The following is a 24833-nucleotide window of genomic DNA, read 5'->3' as shown; positions in this document are numbered from 1 at the left end:
TGCCTGTACTCCCAGCAATTCAGGAGGCTTAGCACAGGATCACAAGGTCCAGGCCAGCCTCAGCAAGTCAGCAAGGTCTTAAGCAACTTAGCAAGACCATGTCTCTAAGTAAAAAATAAAGAGGCTGGGGGTGTGGCTTAGTGGTTAAGTCCTCCCGAGTCAATTCCCAGTACCAAATAATAACAGTACCCTCAATCATTACAAAAATTATATTTAGCATTTTTATAATATAGATGAGTTATTTTATTTTTATCTAGATATAAAACTTCTATAATTTTAGTTTAATGAAAAATAGCTATGGATATTGTAACATGATGCTCTATTTTTCAATTAGTGAACGACTCCAGAATCTTTTAACAAAATAATGACAAATTTTCTGCAATGAAGTCAAATTTACTTCTTTTTCCATGGTATTTTCCTCAAATTTTCAGCTGTAAAATAAAAAGATTGATTTGATAATCTCAGCAAACTTTTATGTCCACGTATCTTCTATGGTTACAAGGAAACGTTATTTTAACTGTGGTCCTGAGAGAATTATCTTGTGTAAAAAATGTATATTTCTTTTTTTTAAATCTCCAACTTTAATGTATGTTACACATTCTCTAAATTTTCATTATATATTCATATAATATAAGGTAACAACAAGGAAAAAACAAAGGGGTCTGCACTTCTGCAATGAGCATGCAACTTCTACTTTCCTAGCTAGTGGATTATCTCTAAAATCACTTGAAACTGCTCAATAGAGAGTCTTCATAATTTGTCATTCATGTGTTTTTACAAACTAGCTGAACATAAGAAGTAACTGTGTAACACTTTTACAATATGGCATACTGAGAGAAGAATGATTTCACATCTCAGAGTAATCAATTTTAAGACAATCCCTAGCAAAACAACAGATGTAAGAAGGAGGAACCAGTACAAATTAAGAATTTATAAGTGTAATACATTGAATTTGGCATTAGAATTCAGGTAAAGACTAAAGAGTTCTACAAATATTTTTAAATATAAAAAATCATTTTAATACATTTTAATTATTGATAATAGTCAGGATATCTTCCCTAATTAAGATCATCTGTCCATGGTAGACAGAATAAGAGACACAATTATATTTTGAGAAGAAAAACAAAGAAGTCTTCTGTTGTTTATCAAATCACTGATCATTCATAGTCTTCCTCCTCCACCTAATAACTACGAGAGAAAAATGAAAATGACTTCTATTATTTTTATGGGATACAGACTACTGCCCATCTGTCAAATATCCATTCTCACTTTTCTCTCTAATTCACATTAGCTGGGTACATACTATGATTTGAAATTTAAGTGTCTCTTCAAAATTCAGATGTTGAAGATGAAAAGATGGTCTAAATGAAGATGGTGTTAAGAAACAGAGCAGAGGTTTTCAAGATGGCAGACTAGAGGGTGGCGGCATTTCATGTCGCTCCAGGACTCAGGATTCAAGAAGAGGAGATATTGAGAGAACTGGGACCAACTCAAAGCCACCGGGTGAGACTCTCCCATTGAGGAGGCATCCAGGATGGGGCAGTAGTCCTGGAACGCAGGGAACTTTGTGAAGTAGAGTTGCCCAATGAGACACCCCTCCCCCCGCTGGAGCAGTGAACTCGGACAACTGGGAGCATTGGAGAGGAGGCCGCTCAGCACAGCGCTTGGACTTTGAGCAACCTGCCAGGGCTCTGGGTGGCTGCCCAGTGGAAGCTGCACGCAGTGAGTTGATTGGACTCAGAGTGACCGCACTGGAACTCCAGGCGGCTGCCCGGAGGAGGAAGAGGGGCATGGCGGGTTGCTACTTGGAGCCACCACACAAGAGCTCCGGGCAGCTGCCTGGAGGAAGAGGCATGTGGCGGGTCACATGCACTCAGAGTGACTGCACTGGAGCTTGGGCGGCTGCCCAGAGGAGGAGGCATGCGGCGGGTCGCTTCTAAGTGCAGAGCGTCTGTATGGGGCTCCAGGTGGCTACTCAGAGGAGGGGCCACATAGCCAGGCGATTAGGTGCAGAGCAGGGTCCCAGGACCTAGGAGGCTTCTTGGTGGAAGAGCCGCACAGAGACACGCTTAGGGGCGGAGCAAAGGTTCCAGGACTGCGGGCAGATTCTCTGAGGAGGGGCAGCCTAAGGAGACTCGTCTGCAAAGGGTGAGGCTCCCCCCTGGGAACGTTGCAGAGAAAGGCAGCCCAGCCCAGGTGGTAGTTGGGGATTGCAGGGAACCTCTAAGAGGGGAACTGACGAGCGAGAACCTCCCCACCAGGTGAGTCTTCCCTGCCGGGTGAGGTTTACCCACAAGGACGGTAAAACCAGAGACATAGGCCCAACCAGGCAGTGCCTCAGCCTGCAGCCTAGTTCCCCTTTGGATGACCACTGGTCAACAAGTGGAGGCACCTCTGCCCACTAGCAGGGAATATACCACACCTGAAGGCCACCACCCCTAGAGAGGCAGCTTCCTTGTGGAGCACCGCATTATCAACTTCCTCCAAGACTTCAGGCTACTGAAGGCTAAGAGGCGATATACTAGAAATCTTCAGAGACACTATAATAGAGGAAATCTACAATATCTCAGTGATCCACTGATACCTGAACAATATGAGAAAACAAGGGAAGAAAATGCTTCAAACAAATCTAGATGTTACATCAATAAAATCCAATGACAGCATGGCAGAAGAAATGACAGAAAGGGAGTTCAGAATGTACATAAATAAAATGATCGGGGAAGCAAACGATGAGATCAAAGAGCAAATGCAGGCACTGAATGATGAGACAAAAGAGCAAATGCAGGCATTGAATGATTGCACCAATCAACAGTTAAAAGAGCAAATACAAGCAACAAAAGATCATTTCAATAAAGAGTTAGATATATTGAAAAAAAAAACCAAACAGAAATCCTTGAAATGAAGGAAACAATAAACCAAATTAAGAACTCCATAGAAAGCATAACCAATAGGATAGAACACCTGGAAGACAGAATCTCAGACACTGAAGACAAAATATTTAATCTTGAAAACAAAGTTGACCAAACAGACAAGATGGTAAGAAATCATGAACAGAAGCTACAAGAATTGTGGGATATCATGAAGAGGCCAAATTTAAGAATTATTGGGATGGAGGAAGGCTTAGAGAAACAAACCAAAGGAATGAACAATCTATTCAATGAAATAATACCAGAAAATTTCCCAAATCTGAAGAATGAAATGGAAAATCAAGTACAAGGAGCTTACACTACTCCAAATACACAAAATTACAACAGACCCACACCAAGGCACATTATAATGAAAATACCTAACATACAAAATAAAGACAGAATTTTAAAGGCTTTGAGAGTAAAGAACCAAATTACGTTCAGAGGGAAACCAATATGGATATCAACAGATTTTTCAATCCAGACCCTAAAAGCTAGAAGGGCCTGGAACAACATTTTTCAAGCTCTGAAAGAAAATGGATGCCAACCAAGAATCTTATAGCCAGCAAAACTTAACTTCAGATTTGATGATGAAATAAAATCCTTCCATGATAATCAAAAACTAAAAGAATTTACAAAAAGAAAGCCGGCATTACAGAACATTCTCAGCAAAACATTACATGAGGAAGAGATGAAAAACAACGATGCAAATCAGCAAAGGGAGGAACTATCCTAAAGGAATTGTCAAATAAGGGAGAAACCAAGTCGTGTAAAAAAAAAAAAATGACCAAATGACCGGGAATACAAATCATATCACAATAATAACCCTGAATATTAATGGCCTGAAACTCATCAATCAAAAGACATAGACTGGCAGATTGGATTAAAAAGAAAGATCCAACAATATGCTGCCTGCAAGAGATTCATCTCATAGAAAAGGATACCCATAGACTAAAGGTGAAAGGATGGGGGAAAACATACCATGCACATGGACTCAGCAAAAAAGCTGGAGTATCTATCCTCATTTCAGATAATGTGGACTTCAAGCCAAAACTAGTCAGAAGGGTTAAAGAAGGACATTTCATACTGCTTAAGGGAAGCATAAATCAGCAAGACATAACAATCATAAATATCTATGCCCCAAACAGTGGCTCATCCATGTATGTCAAACAAATCCTGCTCAATTTCAGAAACCAAACAGACCATAACAATAATACTAGGTGATTTTAACACGCCACTCTCAGCACTGGACAGATCTTCCAAACAAAAATTGAACAAAGAAACCATAGATCTCAATAACACAATCAATAATTTACACTTAACAGACATTTATAGAGTATACCATCCAACCAAAAGCGAATACACTTTCTTCTCAGCAGCACATGGATCCTTCTCTAAAAGAGACCATATATTATGCCACAAAGCTAATGTTAGCAAATACAAGAAGATAGAGACACTACCTTGTATTCTATCAGATCATAATGGATTGAAGTTAGAAATAAATGAAAGAGTAAAAAACAGATACTACTCCAAGACCTGGAGATTAAACAATATGCTATTACATGATGAATGGATAACAGAAGATATTAGGAAGGAAATTAAAAAAATTGTTAGAGGTTAATAGAACAAACAAACATCATATCAAAATCTCTGGGATTCTCTGGGACACTATGAATGCAGTACTTAGAGGAAAATTTATTTCATGGAGCGCATTTAATAAAAGAAGTAAAACTCAACAAATAAACGACCTAACACTACAGCTCAAAGCACTAGAAAAAGAAGAACAGACCAGCAACAAAAGTAGTAGGAGACAGGAAATAGTTAAACTCAGACCTGAAATCAATGAAATTGAAACAAGAGAAACAATACAAAAAATTGACAAAATAAATAGTTGGTTCTTCGAAAAAAATAAACAAAATTGATAAACCTTTAGCCACGCTAACAAAGAGAAGACGAGAGAAAACCCAAATCACTAAAATTCGGAATGAACAAGGAAATATCACAACAGATACAATTGGAATACAAAACATAATTAGAAGCTATTTTGAAAATCTATACTCCAACAAAATAGAAAATTTTGAAGACATCAACAGTTTTCTACAGACATATGAATTGCCTAAAGTGAACGAGGAGGAAATACACAATTTAAATAAATCAATTTCAAGTAATGAAATAGAAGAGGTCATCAAAGCCTACCAACAAAGAAAAGTCCAGGACCAGATGGGTTCTTAGCCGAGTTCTACAAAACCTTTAAAGAAGAGCTCATTCCAATACTTCTCAAAGTATTCCATGAAATAGAAGAGGAGGGAACCCTCCCAAACTCATTCTATGAAGCCAATATTACACTGATACCTAAACCAGACAGAGACACATCGAGGAAAGAAAATTTCAGACCAATATCCTTAATGAATATCGACGCAAAAATTCTCAACAAAATTTTAGCAAATCGCACGCAAAAACATATTAAAAAGATAGTGCACCATGATCAAGTGGGTTTCATCCCAGGGATGCAAGGTTGGTTCAACATCCGGAAGTCAATAAATATAATTCACCATATCAACAGACTTAAAGTCAAGAATCACATGATTATTTCAATAAATGCAGAAAAAGCATTTTATAAAATATAGCACCCCTTCATGCCCAAAACAGTAGAAAAAATAGGGATAGTGGGAACATTCCTTAACATTGTAAAGGCTATGCTAAGCCCATGGCTAACATTATTCTAAATGATTTAAAACTGAAAGCATTCCCCCTAAAAACTGGGACAAGGAAGGTATGCACATTTTCACCACTTCTATTCAACATTGTCCTTGAAACTCTAGCTGGAGAAATTAGACAGACCAAAAAAATTAAAGGGATACGAATAGGAAAAGAAGAACTCAAACTATCCTTATTTGCTGATGATATGATTATATACTTAGAGGAATCCAGAAATTCCACCAGAAAACTTTAGAACTCATAAGTGAATTCAGTAAAGTAGCAGGATATAAGACCAATGCTTATAAATCTAATGCATTTTTATACATAAGTGATGAATCTTTGGAAAGAAAAATTAGGAAAATTACCCTATTCACAATAGCTTCAAAAAAATAAAATAAAATACTTGGGAATCAATCTAACAAAAGAGGTGAAAGACCTCTACAATGAGAACTAGAGAACACTAAAGAAAGAAATTAATGAAAACCTGAAAAGATGGGAAGATCTCCCATGTTCTTGGATAGGCAAAATTAATATTGTCAAAATAGCCATACTACCAAAAGTGCTATACAGATTGAATGCAATTCCAATTAAAATCCCAATGACGTACCTTACAGAAATAGAGCAAGCAATCATGAAATTCATCTTGAAGAATAAGAAACCCAGAATAGCTAAAGCAATCCTTCACAGAAAAATGAAGTTGGGGGTATTGCAATACCAGGTGTTCAACTATACTACAAAGCAATAGTAGCAAAAATGGCATGGTATTGGTACCAAAATAGACAGCTAGATCAATGGTACAGAATAGAGGACACGGACACAAACCCAAATAAATACAATTTTCTCATAGTAGACAAAGGTGCCAAAAATATGCAATGGAAAAAACACAGCCTCTTCAACAAATGGTGGTGGGAAAACTGGAAATCCATATGCAACAGAATGAAACTAAACTCCTATCTCTCACAGTGCACAAACTCAACTCAAAATGGATTAAGGACCTCGGAATCAGATCAGAGACCCTGCATCTTATAGAAGAAAAAGTATGTCCAGATCTTCAACATGCCGGCTTAGGACCAGACTTCCTCAACAGGACTCCCATAGCAGAAGAAATAAAAGCAAGAATCAATAACTGGGATAGATTCAAACTAAATAGTTTTCTCTCAGCAAAGGAAACTATCAGCAATGCGAAGAGTAAGCCTACAGAGTGGGAGAAAATCTTTGCCACTCATACTTCAGATAGAGCACTAATTCCCAAAATATATAAAGAACTCAAAAAGCTCTACATCAAGAATACAAATAACCCAATTGAAAAATGGGCTAAGGATATGAACAGACACTTCATAGAAGAAGATCTGCAATCAACAAACATGAAAAAATGTTCAACATCTTTATTAATAAGAGAAATGCAAATCAAAACTACATTAAGATTCCATCTCACCCCAATTAGAATGGCAATTATCAAGAATAGAAGCAACAATAGGTGTTGGAGAGGATGTGGGGAAAAAGGAACACTCATACATTGCTGGTGGGGCTGCAAATTAGTGCAGCCACTCTGGAAAGCAGTGTGGAGATTCCTTAGAAAACTTAGAATGGAACGACCATTTGACCCAGGTATCCCACTCCTTGGCCTATACCCAAAGAACTTAAAATCAGCATACTACAGAGATACAGCTACATCAATGTTCACAGCTGCTCAGTTCACAATAGACAGATTGTGGAACCAGCCTAGGTGCCCTTCAATTGATGAATGGATAAAGAAACTGTGGCATATATATACAATGGAACATTACTCAGCCATAAAGAATGATAAAATTATGGCATTTGCAGGCAAATGGATGAAATTGGAGAATATCATGCTACATAAGATAAGCCAATCTCAAAAAACCAAAGGTAGAATGACTTCTCTCATAAGTGGATGATGACACATTGATGGGTGGGAGGGGTTAGTGTTAGCATTAGGGAGCGGGGCAAGAATGGAGGAAGGAAGGACTGTATAGAGGGAAAAGAGGGGTGGGAGGGATGGGGGGGAAGGGAAAAAACAGAATGAATCAAACGACATTACCCTATGTAAATTTATGATTACACAAATGGTATGCCTTTACTCCATATCCAAGGAGAGAAACATGTATCCCATTTATTTACAATAATAAAAAAAAGAAAAAAAATTATATCTAAAGTACCTTCATCTGAAAATCTTTAATGTGAAAGAAAAATGTAAAACTATTTAAAATACTGTATAGTAAAATCTAATAGAAGAGCACAATATTTAAAATACAATAAAACTGAAAGATAATGCATCCCCAATAACATGCATGTGAATGTAATGCAACTACTTCCAGAACCTCCAATCAACATGACTTTGCACTGAATGGAATTTAATTTTTAAACTGTATTCATGTCATCATAGTGAGGTTTACTGTGTCTCAACTATGCAAAAGACACGAATAATATTATTTCCTTCTATTAAGTACTAATAGTGCACAATGTGATTCCTTCTAGTTTATTAATATATAATTTTATATACTTATATCCCCATTTTATCAACAATAAAACTATAATCTTAAAAAAAAGAAACAGCATTTAATCTAACTTATTCTCTTATATTTTAAGTTTCTAGAATTTTCTTATGGTTATAATAATGGCATAAAAATCTGGATAAGCAGAGCATGTATATAAAATATTCTTTTAGTTTAATTAAATACTTTCTGAAATATGTAAATTTCTTTTGACTCTCAGATGTTTAATTGTTTATTCTTATATTTCTATTGCTTATAATTATTCTGTTTTATATATGATCCAATATCATAAACTTATTTTAGAAGTAGAAGAAGTAGCAGCAGCAGTAGTAGTAGTAGTAGTAGTGAGGCCTTTGGAACTAATTAGGTGATGAGGGCTTCATCCTCATATAAAAGGGCTTCAGTATATTTATCCCATTTTGCCCTTCTCAATTTCTGCCATGTGAGGACTCAGCAATGAGGTACCATCTGAAGAAATAAAGTAGCCCTCACCAGACACTGAATCAAATGGCTTTTTTAAATCTGGGACATCCAAACTTCCAAGCATCCAGAACTGTGAGAAATAAATTTCCATTATTTATAAATTATCCAGTCTATTTTATTATAGGTTCAAGAAAGAACAGAGACAACATACCACCACCAAAGTAAAAAAGATTTTTATCTGAGAGCTAAGTATGGCCAATGAGGTAAACTACAACTTTAGTTTTTTAAAAAGAGCACAAGCTTCTAATGAAAACACTTCCATTTATTGGGAGAACATACTATGGGACCTGCACTATACACACAGGCTCATGTTTTCATTATTTGAAAGTAAGCTTTTTCATAAAACCTACTATCTAGTTAGGTACTACTATCAGTATTATACAAATGAGGATCATAGATTAACTTGCTTAAGATGTCAAAATCATAACTAGCAAAGTTGAGATTTGAACTCAATTCTGAATAACTTCAAAGTTCACACCATTAAGCACTGTGCTATCATGAGTCTCAAAATCTTTAAAGTTCTTATTTTTTTAAATACATAAGAGAAACTAAAATGTTTTAAAATACTTTTGTGGATGGAGTCAGTTGCATTATCAATTCATTTCAGTTTAATGCAGTAATTTCATGACACTGAGGAGCCTGGAAAAGTGAAAGGGGTCTTGATACGTTGACTAAAATTTTTCCCATCCTCAGTCATCAACTAGATATTTAAATCATAGAATTTTTATATATTTCATCATTATGAACATTATTGTTTTGAAGCAAAATTTTAGTTATCTTAGATGTATAGAACTCAACATTTAAATCTCACATAAAAATGGCAAAAAGTATAAGCTTTATTGGCAGCATCTCTGGGAAAAAAGTCTCATATTTCTGACTCTAGTAACTAATGAAGGCAGATACTTAAATCAGTGTTCTGATATAACTTCAAAAGATACAGCTGTACAATGAGTATGATATATTTACTCTTTCTAAAAGACACCAAACTCAAAGTAGAAGCAGCTGCCCATGTTGAAACAAAACACAGAAAACTAAGGTCTCTAGAATAAAATTATGTAAATTCAAACCAAAAAAATCAGAAGACAATACCTTCAACAGTTGACTGCATTTCTTCTGTTTTTGGAACAAAAATTCTGATTACACTTGTGTTGATATAAATCAAAGGTAAACTGCGTGAAGTCAGTGTATGGGTCCTCATGGGCTGACCAGGAGATTTTCTTTTCTCTTTTTGGGTCCTTGGTGGTTTTGCTTGAAATATACTTGCAATGGCATTAAGTAAAGGAAAACAAAGCACAACATCAAAGGCTTGGGCTGAAAGAAGAATTTCATGAAGAAAATGAGGGGAACCATCCATTAAACCTTCAGATAACTTATGAAAATTTCTTCGTTCATTTCTTGATGTTAACTTGTGGCGAACATTTTTTGTTACAGCTTTTGTGTATGTCAGAGAGAGAAATCCATGCTGCTGATGTGAGCCATCCAGAAGTTTTGTAGTTGTCTGTTTCAGAAAAAGGAAACCACAATACATATTTTTTTAAAAAAAGGAAAATGATAGAAGAAAATGATCTTAGTATTTTGACCTTTTTATCTTACATACCTACACTTCTTCATAAACATGTGACTGATCAATTTTGCAGATGGGATAAAAGCTTCCATGATTATTAGAATGACTGACCTGAAATCAGGAATTCTTTAATGTTTTGTTTCCTGAACCAATTAATGATACACAGACTCCTATTTTGCAAATTATGCAACATAAATCTAGAGAATTGGTATATTCCACACACCTCCCAAACACTTGAAAAAGAGTTTTAGTTGTTAGGGTCCCAGGAGTGATATTAAGGTAAGAACTAAAATAGGGAAAAAGAAAAGGAAGGTAGTACATTCTGAAAAATAGGGAAAAAATGAGAAGCAACAAAGTCAAGATGTTTCTGTGTCCACGTCATTCTATCACTCCTAAACCTCCTTTTTTTCTACTCTGTTCCTCTCATGTTGATACCTACAAACCAAATAATATCATGAGAGGAAAAAAGTATGCGGTTATACTACCCCTACTAATTTTGCTTTTCATCTGAACTTTACAATGAAGGAAAGTAAGACAACACTGATTTTTGTACATGTTATCTTGTTTATACAAGTTAATCATTTGGTCTTTAAAACAAACTGGGAAATTAATCATTTAAGGGTTGTGAAATATAAACACTTTTCTGAAGTGGACCATCCCTCAGAACATTTTTCCTTGTTTCCTACATTCTCACTGTTTCTATTCTATTATTTCCCATTCTTTTGCTCTCTACACTCAAAATTTTAAAAGGAGCACAGTAAAGCAAGAAAGATTACTAGTAGTTTGGTCAGTCACCATGTTGCTGGCTACTAATCAAAAACAGATGATGAGAGATGAGGTGTGGCCTCAACGGCCACAGCAACAGCATCTGTTCTAGGTGTCTAAACAGCACTTTAGGGAGTAGAGTAGTAGTTACCACTAATTTAAATAGTTCAACTCATAAAAAATGTTTAATCATAGCAATATTTGAATCTCAGGTATAGTAAAGGGTATTTCAATGTACAAATATTTTTATTTGGAAAAATATTTTAAACCTATTGAATAAAAGCACTCTTAAAAAATGTAAGGTAGATGAGGAAAAGGTTTTTCCTTTGTTAAACTGATGCATGCCTAACTCCCTTAATATAATAGGAAAAATACATAGCTGGAATTGGAGCACTATAAGTATTACTTTTCATATAATAATAATATTTAATACTATTTATTTTTTCTAACAGAAGGTTAGAAAACTGATAATTAAAGAAATGCTAATAAAATGGACTTAATCATTAGAAATTTAGAGAATGATAAAGTTTAAAAGGAATCTTCAATTTTTTCTGAATATATTTAAAATTAGTAAGAATTTTTCTCACTGACACTAATGAACATTAAAAGAGAAAAATAAATCTAAACAGAACTTCCACTGGCATGAAAGCCAGATTTCAGAGGTATCTTTTTCTAGTATTATAGGGATTGCTAGAAAATTCAAAAATCAATCAGAAAATAACATTTACTACTATGGAAATAAACTGTTAAGCACTAAATGAAGAAACAAAATTATATGTCTTAAATATGTCTTAAATCTCAAATGAGCTAGGAAAAAAGGAAATACATAGTTCACATGTGCTGAGAAAATAACTAGTAATGTTTGTAGTGATTTAAAGAATAGACATCACCATTGTAAAAATCTGCTCGTAAGATTTAAAAATTTCAGGCATTTTATTCATTTTAAGAATACGACTTAAAAGACTTAGTTTAAGAACAAATGTACATGGTGTTATGCTAGTAGAAAATGCAGGTTTTAAACTTCTAAAGTTATTGGTAAACAGTCTACAGTTCATCTTCTATCCAATCACTTACAACACAGATTTGTCCAGATTCAAGAGGGCACAAAATTAGATAATTTGAATTAGTTGTGAGGAGAAAACAATGGCATAACAAAAAAAACAAAAAACAAAAAACAAAAAACAAAAGGTAATCTCAGCAAAGTCACAAAAGGAATGACACAAGCAGTACTGGTCAACTCTTGATCATTCGATACGTGTACAATTAAAAAAGCATTATATTTAACATCTTACTTTGATTTTCTTATGATCAATAGTAAAAAGTTTGTATTCACAAATCCAGAATGACAAAAGTATTATATTTGACTCAGAAAAACCAATCTATATTTGAAAATACAATATTGTTCATTAACAAAGTGAATGAATACAGAGAAAAATGAAAATCAAGAGTTGACTATGAATAAATTCCTTCTCTGGGTTCCTGTTAAGGGCAGTTCTGTATCAAAATTTTAAAATGATTTCTTACAGAAGGAAAGAAGCCAGAGCAATTACTGAAAGGGTCCTGCTTGCTGATGGGTCGAACCAACAAGGTGCGTCTGTTCAGCTTGTCAGTACAGGAAAGGAAGACACCTCCACATTGCCCCAGAGACCAACACTCTTCCCCAAGGCTTGAGGTGATGGACAGGAGCAAAGAAGGTTGAAAGACAAAAAGCAATAAAAGCTATAAGCAAAAAAAAAAAAAAATCTGTAAAGATTTTAATTCTGCTCAAGTTTGCACAGGTTTAGGTTTGAGGCACAGTTAGGTAGGGACTCTGGACCATCTTCTGCAAAAGTATTGTTAAATGGAAGTAAACAAAAAGTAATTGCTTTCAGTTCACAATTACTACTTTTAGTTTATGATAAAAGACAATCCAGCATGAACTTACTTATGAAGGGAAAAGCTTCCAAAAGTCAATGTAATAGTACATTAAATAGCAATCCTACCTTTGCCTTTTTGATAAATTTACTTAATCGCTATAAAAGAAGATGGTTACAAAACATGAGCAGATTAAAAGAATAGTTTTAAATTTATGAGGTAATTTTGGAGGAGCAGGTCAAAAAGAATATACTCAGCTTTAATTCTTGTAACTATTGGTCCTATTGCATGAAACAAAAAGAAACAATTTAAAATATATTTTTGAAATTATAATTACTAAATGAGTCTCACCACAGATTTTTCTTTGCATTGTAGAAATATTCCTTCAAAATGTCCTGACTGCCAACCTTCCCCTGGCCTGGAAAACATAAGTTCACCTTATCTGTTCTCTTCAATTTTTCTGAGTTAAAAAATTGAGCACATACAACTATTTCAAAAGTTCAAAAGTAAACAACACTACACTGAGTTGGCTCTATGAATATAACAATGCAATCAATAGAATCTTTTACAAATTAGCACCACACCCTGATAGTTCTGTATTTATACTTTAACAGTAAATTGTTCATTTATCTGGTTGGTTATGAATTTCTATCACATCCACTAGAGTATATAAAGTCCATAAGGGTGGAATCTATGTCTGTTTTTGTCAAATATTATATCCTCAGTGCTTAGCATACAGCTTAGCACATATCATACACTCAATAAACATTTGAACTTAAAGAATAAATTACCTAAATATATAAAATTTATATAAATTTAACTGTAAAGTCAAGGATAAACTATAATATTCATTCAGCAAGAAATTATATTGCTTGAAAATTATACTATAATATAATTTGCAAATATTTTAATATAGACATGTGTCACTGAAAAGGAAATAGTTAAACATCAAGAGTCAATTAATGATTTAATGTTAATGAGACAAAAAAATTATTATACGACTGACAGAATATAACAGGTTCTAATATATAACCAGTGAAATATGTTGTATTTCACAATTATGACATGATTTTGCAGTTGTGACAGTTTTGATAATTACTGACATAAGCAAAATGATATATGTAGTAACAGGTAAGAATTCAAATGTTTTCAATGAAGAATTAGAAACTTTAAACAAAATAAAAAATAGACTTTTCAGGACATGCTATGGATCAATACACAGAGAAAAGCATGTTGCTGCAGACACACAATAAAAAAATTGTTGAACGAATCTATATCATGAATTCTGAAATAAATGGACTTTAATGCCATTTTTCTAAAAGAAAATGCTACTAAACAAAAAATACAATGTTAGTTAAAATATTTTTAAAAAGCATGCATGGGTTTTAAATGATGTGAGTTCTGTTTCAATAAAAAAATAAAAATTAGAGTTGAGTTGTAAAGTCAAAACAACAAAATGATTTGCATTTTTATTTGGGAAATATTAATGAGGAAACTGCTTTATGGCTTTGTGACTACTAAGCAAAAATTAACTTTTTTACTATCATTTACTATTCCAAACAAATAATATTTGCATATAATCTTACTTTTGATGAAAATTTATTAGGGAAGGAACAGTATGATTTTAGAAACATTTACCACATGTATATGAATGATTCATAATATAAGAAGTCTTCAAAGTGCTAACATACATGAGTAATTGCCCCATTTCAGTACAGATTATATAGAGAGTGAATAAAAGTATACAGCAAAAACCAAAGCCATCAAAGTGTTCCAAGTATCTCAGCAAGTATATAACACGCTTAGTAAATTGTGTGAGATTATTAGTAAAACCAGGTTATTCCATATAATATGGCTATGAGAATATTTATGAACAGATATGCAATATTACAAAACAAAATCTTATTAAACCACGTAAATTAATGAATACTAAGTAAAATCAATTTATTTATTAAAAATCCTCCCTGGGAATATGTGTAGTTATTTCAAAAAATAATAAGTCAAACTAAGTTAGAAAAATTCTTACAGTGACTTTGTTCAAAGAAAGTATAGTTTTTCCTATATTAATTATTTATCATTTACCTGCTTCTATAGTGATCAATATTGAAACTCTCTATTTTACATTTCACTTTGGTATATACATCCTGCACATCTATGGAAGCACTGAGATCTTCTAGTTCACTGACCATGCAAACCTCTGTAAAAGAAGCAAACATAGATATCAATAAGTCATGGTCAATATTAACACTTTATATTTGACATTTCACATTGGCATATACAAAGTGGACATCTACAGAGACAATAAGACTAGACAAGTTCCAACAATCATAAGCAAAATTAATATTAAATAGAACTTCCAATTAAGATAAGTCATCTATCTCAAGACGGGAGAAATTTCATTTAATGTTTGAAGTGCTAAATCTGAGACCAGTTAAAGATCTTTGTATATAGTAACAATGATATAATGCATTCACATGACCAATGGTGAAATTCCCTCATGGATATTAGGATGAATTTTAGTACTAACAAGCAAAATTAAGGTATTACACAAAGAGAATATATGCACATAAACCTTAAATATTGATATGACTATAAACATTAATAACAGATATCACTTGAAATAGAAAAAAATGTTCACTTAATTATAAATGATAATATTAAAATTAATTCTAATATTTCTTTTTAAAACAGTTCTTAATAATTGATGTTTTTAGTAGAGAAGAAAAGTAATCCTATACCTGTGCCTTTGTTTTCAGGATCTGGAGCAAAGAGCTTTATTGTAATTTTGGGGAGAACCCACTGCATCCAGAGACTAACCCGTCCACTGGATCCACCAATGTTACTAGTAGTTTGTTCCAAGGTAACAGAATCTGAGAATGGAGAATCATCACCTGCTTGTATAGAATCTCCCTGGGATGGGGAAAAAACAAATTGCAACTTAAACAAAAATAACTAAAAATAAAATTTATAATTTTAAATTATTATTTGCAACACTTCTATATCACATGTGCTAATGGTAAACATAAATAGTAAGGCTATTACATAACGTTAAGCATTTAAAGTACTTGTTTCTATAGCAATATATAGGCATGTTATTCCAATTCTCTCTAAAAATATATAAGATTCAGAAGAAGTCAGGATCATATCAACAATTATTTTCTTAGAGAGTGAAGGTCTCCAAGCTATACCAAGGGCCAAATCTAGCTGTTTTAGAGAACAAAGTTTTGTTAGATCACAGCCATATCTATTCATTTATTTTAGTTGCTTTTCAACAGGGCTGAGAAGTTACTACAAAGATAGCATGGTCCATAAAGCCTAAAGTGCTTATTATTTCACCCTTTATAGTGAAAAAACTGTCTATCTCTGATGCAGAATATTTATGAATGAATCTAGAACAATCATAACAAAGTTATTAGCACAGTTTATGAAACAACAAAATATTCATCATATGTTATATATTTTAATATGAGATATTAAAATTAGTAGACTGGACAATGGACTTTTAAAAATGTTTTAAATGATTAAAATGTAGAGGAACAAAGCATGAACTTATTCAATTCAATACATATATTCTGAATATTGAATATGTATCAAGTTCTAAATTAGGTGCTAACAAACTTGCCACTGAAGACAAATTGATTTATTTTTGGTCTTTTCAGCAGCTTTTAGTAGCTCAGAGGGGGGAAAAAAACCCTCTTTTACCTCAGGTTAAACTGGAGTTGAATAACTTCAGTCTCAAATAAAGGAAAAAATGGTGCTAGAGGCAGTGATCACTAATTGATATGTTCAGTTCTTTTAGGATTAGTTACCCAGTATTTCAATTTTTGAAATCCTAAACTTTGTTGTCCACTTTAAACCTCAAATAAAACTTGGAAGCTTAAACTCCCAAGAACTGATCACATATAACCTGTTTATCTGTTTAAAATACATGTGTGTGGGGAGCTGGGATTGTAGTTCAATGGTAGATTGCTTGCCTAGCATGTGTGAGGCATTGGGTTCAAGCCTTAGCACCACATAAAAATAAATAAATAAAGGTATTGTGTGCATCTACAACTAAAAAATATTTAAAAAATACATGTGTGGGCATGTATTTAAACTTTAGTTATACCTACTTTATTTAGTTTGGCAGGCAATATGATGTACTAGGTTTAAGACCTCAAACACCAGTCTGTAATTTTAGGCCAATAATTTAATTTCTCAGAGTTCATCACCTCCTTTGTAAAATGGTTTTTACAATGACACAAATCTCCTACAGTTAAGATTAAATGCAAACATGAATGTGAATGACATATTTATATATAACAAATATTTCATATCTGGTAGCTATAATTATCACCACTAAGCAAAACCAATTCTAAAAAAAGTGGATACTCACATTCTTACATAATTTGATATGCCTCTTCATTTTGTTATCTTTCTAACTTCAGATACATTTTTGTTTGGCATTTACATTCTTAATCTCTAACAGTTCACTGTTGCTCTGAATGTCTCAAACAAAATACCTATTTCCTATGCTAAGCACTCGTAACAAAAAGACACCTTAAAATTTTAGAGAAATCAATTTAACACAGTAATTATACTACTTTATCAATAGTTTGTTAGACCAGAAGTCATTTATTTCTACATCAAGTCATTAGCTTGACATCTAAAAGTAGAAAGTAAAATAAAATTCCATAAAAAATCAACCAAAACCTGTGCTCATTACCACAGACACACCATCCAGAAAAGAGTGTTTAGTTCCTGTATGAAGATTTTACTCTGACCTCAGCACTTTACAATGTCTTTCAATCAGAAGAAAATTCAATTTCCCCAAATCACCTGAATGAGGCAAAATCAAATGGGAAAGACTTTCACAGAACGATAGCTAAGTTGTTTACTGTACAGATACTTAGGCACCAAGCACAACAAAGCATTAAGAGTCCAGGGACTGACTGTGACACCAAATTATGGTTAAACCTGACTTGAAGAAGCATTGTCACTCCTTGACCCAATTCCACCAAGCAAAGAATATAACTTGCTGTTTGTGAGCGTTTCATACAAATACTTCTTCAAAATAAGTAGTCCTAAATCTGCTACAATTAAAATTTCTAAAACTTGAGAAGCTATTAAAAAAAAAAACAAAATAAACAAAAAACCCAGATTTTTAGTTGGTTGTGTAACATAACAACAACTAATGAAAAGGGTAAATTCCAGAAAATAATGTTTTGTTTTTTTAAACAAAGTCAAGTCAAATAAAAGACAACATAATGTGATCAGTATGACTTGCTTTATGGATAGGTTCTTAAAGCAGAAGCCTGCATAAATTAAATCCTCCCAACATTGAGAAGAACATCATACTCCCAGAATAGAAAACTGCCGAGAAAATAGCATCTCAAATCAACAAGACCTCAATTTTCAACACTACTGTGTACACTTGGTAAGAATGCTAAGAAAACTGTGGCAATTTAGTAAGTACTCTTGAGAAAAATCTTTTCTCTACTTCCTCATGCAGTTTCAATTTTCATTTTGGATTTGCAGCATTTGGTGTGGCATTGTTAAACATGTTTGTGCATTTATTTTCTGCTCTGTTTCCAAATCTATAGTGAAAATGGGGCCAGAAATGGAGATGTTGAACTATTTTCCCACACTTCCTTAGGCCAAGTTCTAAAGTAAACAGTTCAATTTTTTTTTTAACCATTTTGTTGCAAATTGACCAAATCCCCGAATTTATTTTCCTAGGTGAATTTATCTTTATTCATCTGGAAGAACAAACACTTCAGCCATTCATCGTTGGCCTGCTTCAGAGTTCAGGGATGATCATGCGTTTTGGCCACATTGCTACTTTCTCTTATCAAAATAACTCCAGCATTCTTGGTCAATCACAAAATCTCCCAAAGGGCTAAACACTTCCACCACTGTTTGTTCTTAAGTCAACAGTAACAAGTGGCCTGCTGGGGTTTCCACTACCTTTTTCTAACTATTTCAATGCAAGGGTGGGAAAAAAAATGATCAACTGCTTTTAAGCTCCATACTTTAGTCTCTCACTCATATTTCCCACTCTACCTCTACCCAAACTGAAATGCAGGAAAATACAGTACTCATTATCAACATGCCAGCATGAAAAGAATTGCTCATAGTTTAAATGATAAATTATCTAGGGATTATGTAAATAAATACTCATATTTAACACAAATAGTCATTAGAATGTATTTTCAAAACCAGAATTATTTTTAGTAAACTAAAAAATTTTAGTTTTGACTCAGATAAGAAAAAATACTTTAAATAGTAAAAATATTTAAAAATTTGTGGGTTTTTTATAAAACATTACTTTCTTTATTTTTAATTTTTTGTGGTTCTGGTGATTAAACCCATGGCCTCAAGCATGCTAGGCAATTGGTCTGCCACTGCCACTGAACTAATCCCCACCTCTTGAGCTTTTATGAATGCAAATTTTAACTTGAAACCTTAAAACACCAAAACTGCAATTTTGAAATGGACCCCAAAATACACAACTGGCATAAAGAAGCAAAACAAATATAGGGTAACATCAGATCACTATATTTATAAAATAAAACTGCCTAAATTTTACAAAAAGCAAGTAGCCAACAGAGATGAAAGACAAAGGCATTTTCTGATATGATTATTTTGAAATAGAAAAGGTATTTATACAAAATATTTTGCTGAACAGTATGTGAAGGCTAAACAATATCCTTCATTTCTTTGAACTACTTTGATATCTTTTTTATTCCACAGTTATGCAAATGATAATAGTCTAAATGCCATGACTTCCATATTTAAATAAAATTCCTCATTAAATATTAGAGATAAACACATGTAAAGAAGAATGTTAAACAAAATGTCAATTTTCAGGAAAGATTTAAAAATATTATGAGACATTCTTAAAAAAGCAGTTGAGTAAAAAGATCAAATTAAATATGCCATTTAAAGGATTTTTTAAATAATAATTTGAAGTAGAATACTTTTTTTGTTAAATAATTAAATAATTGAAAATCTAACAACAGTTTTGCTATAGCAGTTGATGTCAAGCAACCTCTCAGTTCAGTTTCGGTTTGTGATGAATGAAAGTGAATGCACTTTAAGCAATTATAGATATTTTTAAAAATGACCATCTCATGCTAGATTTTCTTTTAAACCTAGGCTGCTAATAATTTTAATTCTTGGATCAATAAACAATGCCAATTGAATTTTGCCAAGAACTTAAGTTTGTAAACCCTGGTAGGTTAATACATATCAACTTCTACTTTAGATAGAATCAATATTTTTAGCATTCACTTAAAATTTCAGATTTTTTAAAAAGTTTTTAAATTATCTTATATCATTGTTAGAAATAAGACATTAGCCCACAGTATATACATAAAAGCTAAAATTTCAAAAAATGGCAAATGGTTTGACTAAAATCACAACTTCATTGGGATTTAATTTCATCAATATAGTATATTCATCCATAATTAATGTCCTTTCTAAATTACCTTCACTAATACTATTGAAAACTCAGAGGTTCGAAATATCATTTTAGGTAGTAATAACAATTTCAAAAGGACCTATGGATTGTGAGTTATTGTGTAAGGGAAATACGTGAATATATTGTGTGTATTTGTATATGTGTTTTATTTGCTTAATTGTTAGGCTGGGGATATAGCTAGTTGGTAGAGTACCTACCTTGCATGTACAAGGCTCTGGGTTAATTCCCTAGCATCATTAAAAAAACAAAACAAAACAAAACAAAAACTATATGCTTAATTGTTATAAAAAAGAATCATCAAAATGTTAGTGCTTCTAATGATATTTCTATTGTTGGGCTGTTCTATCAGTAAAGATGACATAAAATTTTTTAATGAATGTAATCTGTGTAGTGTTTCACTTTCCCAAATACCTACCTCAACACAAATTTTTCCCGGGAACTGAACCCAGGTCCTCATGCACGATAGGCAATTATTCAACCTCCAAGCTATATCTTCTGCCCCTAAAACAAATTTTTTGACAATTTCACATAGCTGAGGTACAAAGATAAACTGGTAAAGTTTGGTCTTTGGATCCATGACAACTGTTAATGTGGCATAAATTACCTGTCTGAAACAAGATAATTTTTCTGCCACTTTAGAATACAGAATTGTCTCTGGAAAGCAGCTCAGTTATGGGTGAAATTTCCAAGCCCACCTTTTTATTATATGTATACACATATTCAAAACCCCACTAGAAATATTATAAATTCTTCTAAGGATAAAAGAGTATGTCTTTCACTTACTTTTTTTTTAAAGGCATAACATTAGTAAGTATCAAATTCAAGAAATTAGAGAAAAAACAGAATTAACCCAAGAAAAAGGCAGACTCTATCTCAATCTTTTAGGGCGGAAATGTTACCCTTAAGAATTTTTAAACCAAACTCTGGAGTACATATAGGCTGACAGGCTTGATTTCATACTGCCAATGTTTCATGAACCTTCTGGCTATGAAATAAACAGTAAAGGTGTCCAAAGCTACTGATAGCGTCTAGAGTTCCTTAAAGAAGTAAAACATACATGACTCTGTTGAACAGGCATTCAACCAATATGTAAGAACCTAATAAAGTTCCAATGAGAACTATGATGAAGAGCACCTAACACAAAATTATGTAACACATACAGAAACTATCTTCTATAGTCAAGAGTTGAGAAAACAACAGTGAGATGAGACTCTAAAGAAATTAAGATACCAGGTAAGCTCTGATAAAAATATAATTAGGTTTAAAATGATTAAATACACAAAAAACAAACTAAAAATATAAACTTGCATATACTTTTATTCCTATAAAAATATCTATAGTGACTTAATGAACAAATATTTCTCCATTGCATGTACCATGATAAATTAAATTTAATCATTATGTTAGTTGATATTCTAAAATCATTTGACATACATACACCACAGAACAATAAGCTTAGAACCTACCCTGTACAGAGTTTAAAACAAAAGGGGGTTATCCTTTGATAATAAAGATAATAGATGATGGACAGTGGTAAAATGTTTGTATACCAAATCTAGTATAGAATTGAAATAATATAATCATTATTTGATACTTTTACTTCTGAGTCAATGGAAACCTCCCAATCTAGACTATTTTACTTCATATCTATAATGTATAACTTAATACTTATTTAAGATCAAAAATAGCATAAAATAAAACTAATATGAAAATAAAAAGGGTTAATTTGTTAATATCTTTTGTTATTTACATAAAATTTAATTAGAGCCAAAATAATACTGAAGCTTCCCTTCGTAATAAAGATAATTTCCAAGAGAGAAACTTATGTTCATCTTTGCAATTATTTCCTAATATTTTTTAAATGAACAGGAAAATATATCCAACCTAGTACTGGAAGTTTTCATCAGGGCAATTAGGCAAAAAAAGAAGAAAATTGGAAAGGAAGAAGTAAAATTATATTTTCTTGCAGACCACATGATCTTATATGTAGAAAACTCTAAGGGCTCAACAAAACTAACAAAAATTTCAGAACTAATAAATTCAGCAAAGTTCCAGGACATGGAACCAAAACAAAATATTCTGTTGTTTCCATGCTCTATCAGTCAATAATCAGAAGAGGAAATAAATAATTCTAGCCACAATACCATCTAGAAGAATATAATAGAAATAAATCTAACCAAGGAAGGGAAATGTTTGTGCACTGAAAATTACAAAATGGTGATAAAATAAATTAAAGATGACAGAAATAAATGGAAAAACATCTGTGCTCATATATCAGAAGATTTAATATTTAGATTTCAACTTGCTGATTAACAGATACAGAGTTTCAGTGGAGGGAAACAAAAAATTATGGAAGTGGATGGTTATACAATAATGTGAATGTATTTAAGGCCACAGAGTTTTAATAATGGTTGAAATGGTAAATTTTGTGTTGTGTATTGCTACAGTTTGGATCTGGAATATGCCCCAAAAACCCATGTGGTTTAGTCCACAGCTTGGTGCTACTGGGAGGTGAAGTAGGGGGAACTTTAAGAGGTGGGGAACAGTCGGAGGTCTTCTGGTTATTTGGGAGGTGAATGAATATTGGGACCCCAGCCCCTTCCTCTTCTGCTTTTCTTTTTTTTTTTCATTTGTAGCCAAGAAGTGAGCAGATTTGCTCTAAACCTACAAGCCCCAAAACAACAGGACAATTAATCATAGACTGAAACCTGCCAAACTGAGCCAAAATAAATCTTTTCTTTTCACAAGTTGACTGTTTCAGGTATTATTTACAGTAAAAGATGAATATGTATATATTTTCTCACAATAAAAAAATTAAGACAAAAAAAGGCAAACTGGACTATAAAAATCATACTTGTAAAAACAATATATTATTATACATGGTTAGCATCTATAATGCATATGCTCACTAGTTTTATTTGACCTAAGGCCCCTGAAATGGGATTTGAATAATTTTCATTAAGTATTATTTTTCAATGAATAGTATAAAATTCACTTTCTAGGAAGATAGCCAAATTGGGGCTGGGAATAGGAGCAAGATGCTTTCCTGTGTTCCCTTTAGAAAACTCAGTGTCCATTGTCCATCTAGTACTACCTTCTTTATTGTCTCTGTATTCTAATAATTTTCTAAATTAAAATTTCTTCTGTATCTAAAGAAGACTTAAACCAAGACCCTCTATTTATTATAACACATAATTCATCTGTATTATATTATGTGTTATAAATAAAGTGCCTCTTCAATCAGGACAGTTTTGTTGTCCTGGGGATGTATAGTTATTATGAGAGTTTCACATGAAAAATGTACTTTTCTAAGAGAGTAGAAAAAGAAGGAACACTTCCCAAATTATTTTTTGAAGACCATATGACCTTGATACCAAAATATTACAAAGCCATTATATGACAGAAAAGTCAAAGGCCAGTGTCATTCATGACTACAGGTACCCAAATCCTAAACAATTAGCAAACATTTCAGCAATATACAAAAACAAAAATATATAACAACCAAGACTGAGTTTGTTCCAAAAACCAAGCTCAGTTTATCAAGATAATTATTCACATAACAAAGGAGATAAATCAAGTATATAATAATCTCAACTGAATATAAATATCAAATATTGAAAATAAATCTAGTATAAATTATTCAATCCATAACAAAGAAAAGCAAACTCCTAATGAAATTAAAAAACAAAAATCAATAAAGTAATATTTCATATTTACAGGGTACAAGACAAACATAAACTCACATAATAGCTGTACTACCATGTTGAAAGAAGTATCAATATTACCTTATTTTATAGACAATGTAGCTAAAGCACATAGGTTAAATAATGTGATTGTGAGATAAAAACTCAAGCTAACTCCAAGGTCTCTATCACAGACTCCATAAACTTAGAAGTTGGCCCAGTCCCTACTTGTGTGTCTTCAATTCATTGCTTCCATTTTCTAGTACATAATGTGAAAATGCAGATCTAAAAGATTTCTCACACAATCTCTTCAACAATACAGTTGTAAACTGAGAGATTAAGAGAAAGATCTTTGCTCACATTTCAAACTCTGTAAAACTATTATGCCAAAATCGGAGGAAGACAATTCTTAGGACCGAGAAAAGTGAGAGTCTATAATAAACACTAGGAAAGTAGCAGAAAGCATTTAATTAGTTTTCTCCAGGAGAAAAGAAATACCCCTTAGAGAAATTAAATTACTAATGTACTATTTCTTTTTGTTTGAAAAGTTACTATGGAAACTAAACACACTATTCTAATTTTCCCTTTTGGTACCCACATTTTCTGCCAAAATTTTGAAATATGCTTGAACACATTTGGTGTGTTCAGCACATATAAGTGCTACTATAAGTTTAGACCATCTGTGTTAGTACTAAGTAAATCATATAAAGATGACAGAAGAGTGCTCTTCTAAGTCAGAAAAATTAATATGAATAAAGTACTTAAAGTTACCTAAAGTGTATTTTATTCAATACTGATTTTCTGACTTAGAGGAAAACTTTTTCTTCATTCTCTCCCTAGTATTTATACCACATATCTCAATTATCCTTAGGTTCAAAAAAACTAAAGAATATTTCTGGTATT

At 32.7% G+C, this 24833-nt stretch overlaps 1 protein-coding gene across 1 annotated transcript in view; it reads right to left on the bottom strand.

Annotated features, from left to right (window-relative positions):
• The window catches only part of LOC306653220 (intermembrane lipid transfer protein VPS13B-like), a gene marked incomplete at its 5' end in the record, with an annotated part of 899457 nt that overhangs the window by 334011 nt on the left and 540613 nt on the right, over window positions 1-24833 (bottom strand). The window contains 4 exon segments of the mRNA XM_079126163.1: window positions 9692-10100; window positions 12456-12597; window positions 14868-14982; window positions 15524-15695. Coding sequence (XP_078982289.1) covers window positions 9692-10100; window positions 12456-12597; window positions 14868-14982; window positions 15524-15695 — 838 coding nt within the window.

This window comes from Sciurus vulgaris (assembly GCF_902686455.1).
Source record: "Sciurus vulgaris genome assembly, chromosome: 1".
NCBI lineage: Eukaryota > Metazoa > Chordata > Mammalia > Rodentia > Sciuridae > Sciurus > Sciurus vulgaris.
This window is presented reverse-complemented; position numbering and strand designations above follow the sequence as displayed.